The 8019-nt window shown below is 38.1% G+C and overlaps 1 protein-coding gene across 1 annotated transcript; it reads left to right on the top strand.

Annotated features, from left to right (window-relative positions):
* Window positions 1-2084: 2084 nt before the first annotated feature.
* On the top strand, window positions 2085-5003 carry LOC126088469 (uncharacterized). Its single transcript, XM_049906611.1, has 3 exons — window positions 2085-2251; window positions 2398-3983; window positions 4675-5003. Exons 2-3 carry the CDS (start codon window positions 2414-2416, stop codon window positions 5001-5003), a joined length of 1899 nt encoding a protein of 632 aa, XP_049762568.1. The 5' UTR covers window positions 2085-2251; window positions 2398-2413.
* The last annotated feature ends 3016 nt before the right edge of the window (window positions 5004-8019 follow it).

The raw sequence follows: 8019 nt of genomic DNA, 5'->3' as shown, positions 1-8019 counted from the left end.
AAGTTGTCGTTTCACCAAGGGATGAGTTAAGTTGGGATGAGAAGAAGAAAAGACTGCGAGAATTAGTGCAAAAGAGGTTAGAGGAGAGGAGGAGACGGCATGATAAAAAATTAAATAAGGTTGAAATTAAGGTGGGAGACTTGGTATTGGTGAAGACTTATGAAAAATCTAAGGAGATTAACAATGAGATACCAAAGTTTTTTGATGTTTTTAAAGGTCCATTTGAGGTAGTGGGTATACCGCATCCGAATGCTTATTATCTGGTGTATCCAAAGTCAAAAAAGAAGTTTGGCTTGAAGAATATAGTAGATTTAAAACCATATAAATCCAGGGCATGAGGTTTGGGTGATGAACCCCTTCTCCCTTTTCTTTTTCAAATCTGAACCAGAATTTTATGAACTGAGGGACATGTTTAAAAAGTATAGGATTATATTAGTCGCTATAGGCAATCGAATTTGAATTGTAGAATCAATTATTTGAGTACATTAAAATACACAACATTATGACAGACTCGATAATTTAGAGCCATAAATTTTGTGTGGAAACGTGACTTGTTACAAAGACTCAAAAGTGTGTGATAAAAAGTGTCGTATACAGTGAGGAATGGACTAACGTGATTAGTCTTCAGTTACAATGTATAAGTTTGTTGTAATTATTTGTTTATATGAGAATTTTTTTAAAATTGTTACTGCTCATACATTTCGTAGTTCTGGATTCAGAATATAAAATAATCATTCATTTAATTGGTTTGCTTAATTGAAATCATTATTGTATAGGAATTTTGTTTTCATGATTGTCAGGTAGATTACATGTTATTAAATAATATAAGAAATTACTGAGGTAATATTTGTCAATAGAAGCTTTGGATAAGTCAAGTCAACATATACCAGAATATTATCTAGTTTTATGAGGCCAATTGTCTCATATGGGTCATGGACATCTTATCTTGAGAGGTTTTAGGGAACATCTCAAGATAAAATGGGGGGCACATGTGAAGACATCGTTATTTTGCGATAGATATATACACTCCTGGAAATTGAAATAAGAACACCGTGAATTCATTGTCCCAGGAAGGGGAAACTTATTGACACATTCCTGGGGTCAGATACATCACATGATCACACTGACAGAACCACAGGCACATAGACACAGGCAACAGAGCATGCACAATGTCGGCACTAGTACAGTGTATATCCACCTTTCGCAGCAATGCAGGCTGCTATTCTCCCATGGAGACGATCGTAGAGATGCTGGATGTAGTCCTGTGGAACGGCTTGCCATGCCATTTCCACCTGGCGCCTCAGTTGGACCAGCGTTCGTGCTGGACGTGCAGACCGCGTGAGACGACGCTTCATCCAGTCCCAAACATGCTCAATGGGGGACAGATCCGGAGATCTTGCTGGCCAGGGTAGTTGACTTACACCTTCTAGAGCACGTTGGGTGGCACGGGATACATGCGGACGTGCATTGTCCTGTTGGAACAGCAAGTTCCCTTGCCGGTCTAGGAATGGTAGAACGATGGGTTCAATGACGGTTTGGATGTACCGTGCACTATTCAGTGTCCCCTCGACGATCACCAGTGGTGTACGGCCAGTGTAGGAGATCGCTCCCCACACCACGATGCCGGGTGTTGGCCCTATGTGCCTCGGTCGTATGCAGTCCTGATTGTGGCGCTCACCTGCACGGCGCCAAACACGCATACGACCATCATTGGCACCAAGGCAGAAGCGACTCTCATCGCTGAAGACGTCACGTCTCCATTCGTCCCTCCATTCACGCCTGTCGCGACACCACTGGAGGCGGGCTGCACGATGTTGGGGCGTGAGCGGAAGACGGCCTAACGGTGTGCGGGACCGTAGCCCAGCTTCATGGAGACGGTTGCGAATGGTCCTCGCCGATACCCCAGGAGCAACAGTGTCCCTAATTTGCTGGGAAGTGGCGGTGCGGTCCCCTACGGCACTACGTAGGATCCTACGGTCTTGGCGTGCATCCGTGCGTCGCTGCGGTCAACGAGAAAGACAGGCCCCGGTGCGTGAACGTGACATCACACTCGGCGTCTTGATTTGCTAGTGGAAGCAACGTGTGTGAAAGAGCGTTGGTATTTGCTGCGTTGTTTTTCGTACTACGGAAGTGGAGTTTAACTAAGTGCATCAACAGAATACGTGTGTATATGTGAATGTGTGGTGGTGATGCATCCACAATTTGTTATGTTTACGGTGTTGTGTGCGAAACATTGATAATTGTAAGCAAGGTATGTTAACCTCAAATGCATCTTCGTTTACTACTTTAGAAGATTCTAACCGTCTGTGTGTGTTTATCCTGACGTGATTTTGAGATCTTACACATCACTGTAACTTCGAGGTAACGTATTGAAATACGGTTTCATTTTATTTCTAGATCTGGAACTCTTGAAATGCCACGTCGATGTAGTGCGTTCGGCTGTCGGTCGAATTATGATTCCGAAACAGAGAGAACGACTACATTTTCTTTGCCATCTGACGAGAGTCGACGTGCACTGTGGCTTCGAAATATCCCAACAGACTTAACCAAACTAAAACGGCCAAATATTTGTGTAAAACACTTCGATGGATCATGTGTAATTCGAGTGGACATAATTATGGACAGAGGACAACTGAAAGAATTTCCCAGAATAATCCCAAAACTCACCGAAAATGCTGTGCCAACTATTTTTCCCAACACTCCCTCATACTGTTCTAAATCAACTACAAAAGTGAGACGTCTTGCTGATGTGGAAGACGATCATCTTAAAAAAGCTATTCAAGACAGTATTGAGTCAAACAACTTACACCTCCAACAAAATTCACTTTCGTGTCTCAATGATATTTCTGTATTTCTAGAAGGCCAGAAAATTTGCAGCAACAAGTGGCCTGTGATTAAAGATGATGAAAAATTGCATATCTGTCTTTTGGGATTAGACAGGGGAATACCTTGTGTTACTGCATTCATCACTGTTAATAGTGATTTGAGCTTTAGAGTAAATGTTAGTGAAGGAATTCATTTTGCGATTAATGCATCCTTCAATGATGTGAAGAAATTAACTTCCATAAATGTATTAGAAAATGTAATGTCAATGGTTGAGAAAGGGGAAATTTTGCCTAGTGTTACAGATAAAATAAACTGTGCTGTCAATTGCTTGCAGACTATCCCAAATTATGATGAAAATGCACAACTGAAATTTATTGTAGAACAACTCCATGTATCACAAATCTCAAAAAACAACAGACACTATGGCAACAACACCATGATAGTGGCATGCTGCTTGTATGTACATTCTGTCAGTGCATACAATGCCTTGAGGAAATGTGATTTAATGTTTTTACCCCACCCACGAACCCTGCAGAAACTAATTTGTAATTACCAGCTAGCCACTTCATCAGTTCAAACGAGTCCTTATTTAGAAAACAGGGTGAAATATTTAGAAAAACATGAGTTGTTAGTGTCTCTGTTGTTAGATGAGATTTATGTGCAACCACAACTTTCATTTAAATCTGGCTCAATACATGGGAGTAGCTTTTTTCATCCTGAGACGTGTGCCAAAACAGCACAGGTTTTTATGGTCTCTTCCCTTTTGTCTAAATATGTTGATGTTGTAGCAATTATACCAGTAGCTAATATGACAAGTGAAGAGCTGAAATCTTTGATCAGTAATGTTCTGTGCATGGTGGAAAGAGTGGGCTTCAAAGTTGTCAGTCTGATAGCAGATAACAACAGTGTAAACAGGAAGGCATATGAACTGTTCACCCCCAGTAGAATTCTCCAACCCAGTATTGAACACCCTCTAGATCCTTCCAGGAAACTTTTTTTTATGTTTGACACTGTACACATTCTGAAATGTATCAGGAACAATTGGCAGACAAAGAGAAGTGTTAATAAAGTGTTGCAGTTTCCTGACATGACTGATCATTCAGTAATATTGACAGCACAGTACAAGCATTTGGAGTTGGTATATGAGAAAGAAATTGGTAGAGCACTTGCCCGCGAAAGGCAAAGGTCCCGAGTTCGAGTCTCGGTCGGGCACACAGTTTTAATCTGCCAGGAAGTTTCAAGAAAGAAACTCTTTAGTCAAATATGGCCACACACTATCAGCTAGAGTACTGTATCCATCGTCTATTCAAAAACAAAATGTGAAATTAGCTCTGAAAATTTTCAATGAAAATAACATAGTAGCTTTGAAACATGCAACAAAGGATATGCCTAATGTTACTGAGCACATAAATCAGACAGTGACTTTCCTTCAGGTGATTGTGAACTGGTGGAAGATTGTGAATGTTAGAAGTGTATTTGAAGGACAAAGATTCAATGATCCTTACAGAGAAGCCGTCAGGAAGACAACAGACAATCAGGTGACATTTCTAAATAATCTGTGTCATTGGCTAAAAGTTTGGAGAGTATCTGTACCAATAAGTGATGCTTTAACATCACAGACATTCCAGTCTTTAATATTAACAACTGAATCTTTTCTGCAGATAATTCTATACTTATTTGAGAAATATGACATTGACTACATATTGCTAGGAAAATTTCAAAGTGATGATTTAGAGGGCCGCTTTGGGTGCTACCGACAGTTGAGTGGGGCAAATTACTACATTAGTTACATCCAAGTCTTAGAAAATGAAAGAAAATTAAGATTCAAAAATGATGTACTGTTTGCAGCTCAAAATGATAATGTGCACTTGAAACAAATAATTCCTGCCCAACAACAGCTAGACTGTAATATTGACATTAGCTTTTTTTCTGATATTATGGACATCACCTTCGGTATGGATGATGTTCCACCTAACATGTTACCTATTTTGACATACATAGGAGGTTATGCAGCTAGGAAAGCCCTTCAAAAATCTAAGTGTGACAAATGTACTGAATGGTTGCAGCTGAACAAAGAAGTTGAGGTAGATTCTTCTTACAATTTTGTGAAGGAACTGGACAGGGGTAAACTGACTTTGCCTACAGAGACAGTAGTGATCACAGTTGGAATAGTGTGAATGACTTTCTTCAGCAATTTATGTCATGTGGTAAACAGCTTTCCATTTCTCAGGAGATATGCATGTCAAAAGTTGTGAAAGCAGTGGATAATGCTGAATGTATGTGTTTGCTTCACAACACATTGTTAAGCAAACTGGAATATGTATCTCTCTGTGCCAACAGGATACTCATTAACAATTTTGAGAAAATGCATAATGATAAGGCAAGTAAGTCCAAAATAGATTCAAGGAAAGTGAAGAAGCTTAGGACTGACACATAAGTTTGAAGCCCTCTACACAGATACCATTACTTTTTTTGTACTGCCTCATGTTATTAAGTTTTACAGACATCTCACTGTTCTTATTGTACAATTTTATTTAATTATGTAGCACACTATTTTTGATTTTTACTTTGTAAATAGTGACCAGATGTGTTTCCATGTTTGTGAAAACAACTGTTGGTTGGGTACTGGTCAATATTTTTCTTTATGTATCTCACTGTTTGAAAATTGTATTCACATGGAACTGTCAGGATACCCAAGTTTTTAAACAGCACTCTCCAGTGAGCTCTCTAGTTACTGTTTAATATAATATGTATAACCCTTTGTTTTAGTTGCAAGTGTTTCTATATTCTGCCCATTTACCTCCCAGAAGATTCAGTTTTGTGATGAAAACTCCCGTATCACTGCTAGGAGAATGATGTATATATAATATGTTTAGGCTTTGGAACATATTTGTGTCCCATATGTTTATGGCTAATATTTCTATATGTTTTTCTCCACTTAATGAAATAATATCATTTTGGACTTCATACATAATGCCTTCCTTAGCATACATGCATGGCCCACCATCGCACATAAAGGTTCTGCTGTACTGAAATGCTAGATTATAAGAGTTTAAATCATTAAGACTTATTTAAGGTGTGCTACATCAATCTTCTGTGATGCAAATGAGTGAGTTGTCTATAGTCTGCAGCTCCACTTGTAGTTGCTGGACTTTATTTCTCATGGACAGAATATTTTGGTGGAGGATTAAGAAACCTTACTTTGAAGGTTTCTCTCTCTTTTTGTCCTTGACTAAAAATCCTTTGGATGAAGAGCAGGCATGATTTTCTGTTTCCACAAAGTACTACAGAATGTTGCTTCTATTGACTTCTCATTTTTCAAAACTGCTGTTGATGTTGTTACTGCTGCTGATGGTGATGCTGCAGCTTCTGATGTTGGTGAGGATGATGTTTTCAGTAACTTACAGATAATGCCATGGAAACACCATGGATTGTCAGGAATTTGTTTATTTCCTCTGTGAAGTATGTTTATTTTTTTTCTTTTGTCATACTTGTATCTCCACCCTCCCATTCAGTTCATTTCACATAGTAGGAAATAGAAGGTAATAGACTCAATTCCTCCTGTTAGATTTCTTGTGTCTATTCATGCTTTACTGATAATGAAAAGTGCAACAGGGTACACTAGTAGCCCACTTGATTGCTTGAGTTTTCATTTCTTTATTTTTGTTCAGACTGCAAACATTACACACATAATCTACAAATACATAATGCTGATACTTATGTTGTTTCTGTGGCTGGTTTGTTTACAATAAAATTACATTGAACACAGATGTGTCATTATAAGGTAGCATACATAGAGTGGAGCAGAAAATAAATCTTGGTACAAATGCTTCAGTGTCTCCACACTTGGCATCTATACCTCAGATTGCATGTCCATATATGAGAAAGTAAATTCTACTGCAAATATTGTTCGATAAAGTAGTGATACTGCAAATATGGTTGTAAAGCATTTTTGGAGAACTTTGTGTCTAATTTCTTTTAGATAGTCAGGCATTTAGTCTGATTGAAGCATATGTTTTTGTTTTTCTTGGTGTCACATCCATGGCAGCCACAGATTTTGTGATTATTTGGCTAATTCTGTCATATTTTCTACAATGCCTGTAAAGAATTTATTAGAAGTGTAAACTGCCTCTAAATTTTTGAGAATAGTATCATTAAATGAATAATAAATTGACCTAAGGCAGTATCGTATTGCCATGAAATGTATAGCACCAATAGGTTGGAACATCTTGTTTCATTAAAACCTTCAAAGGGGCATATAGAGTCACTTCTATTGGAAACTTGAAAGCTCACAGTAAGATGTAAAATTATATTTACAAATTTATCACACTACTGTAGTGAGTTTAAAAGATGCCACAAATTTCCCTGCCTAATGTTTATGAACTAACCTATTATCTTACCTCAATTAATATCATCTGTTATGAGTAACAAAAATGTGTGTTTTTAAATGCATTAAAAATTTGTTAAAATAAATTATGTATGTAAAATGTTTGTTCCTGTTCATTATTGTCTTGATACCTGGTTCTTGCTATACTACATTTCAGTTAGGAATGAAGTGAAAAGTGAAAAACATCTACTAATGTTTATTCTTGATATATTCAAGTCTCTCTCTCTCTCTCTCTCTCTCTCTCTCTCTCTCTCTCTCTCTCTCTCTCTCTCTGTGTGTGTGTGTGTGTGTGTGTGTGTGTGTGTGTGTGTGTGTGTGTGTGTGTGTGTGTGTGTGTGTGTGTTTTGGAGGGGGGTGGCGTTATTAGGACAGAGAGACCTTGATATAAATTCATGTTGTAGAGAAAGCATAAAGCTAAAGAAATTTTAATGTTTATCAAGTAGTGCTTGGTGCTGATTTGTGGAAACTACATGTAGTACACTGTTTGATGATAGTTTATCTCAGGTGTTGCAGATGTAAGCCAACAAACACATGTGGGTGCATTCAAAAAAGTTTTAGATACTACTGTCCTGGATACAGGGCCCCTTATAAATTGAAATTGTCCTTTCAATTTGGAAATTCATTTCCTTTTATTCGGTTCCTTCTCCATCAGTTCCTTCTATTTGTATATGTAGGTGCTGCTTGACAGTTAGGGGGCCAGTAGAGAAGTGAACTGGTAATCCAAGATGGTAAATGTTCAATTTTATATTGGAACTACTTAGAATATACAGTGAGCATAAAATGGAAAAAAAATACACAACTTAGAT

The sequence above is a fragment of the Schistocerca cancellata genome, chromosome 6 (genome assembly GCF_023864275.1).
Source record: "Schistocerca cancellata isolate TAMUIC-IGC-003103 chromosome 6, iqSchCanc2.1, whole genome shotgun sequence".
NCBI classification, from domain to species: Eukaryota; Metazoa; Arthropoda; class Insecta; order Orthoptera; family Acrididae; genus Schistocerca; species Schistocerca cancellata.
The sequence above is the reverse complement of the archived record's forward strand: the minus strand, read 5'-3'. Positions and strand labels throughout refer to the sequence as shown.

Excerpts from the sequence above, each read along its gene's own strand:
- LOC126088469 (XM_049906611.1), top strand. The coding sequence starts at position 2,414 with ATGCCACGTCGATGTAGTGCGTTCGGCTGTCGGTCGAATTATGATTCC. Across the intron at positions 3,984-4,674 it reads GGTATATGAGAAAGAAATTG|CTCAAAATGATAATGTGCAC; the intron begins GTAGAGCACTTG and ends TACTGTTTGCAG.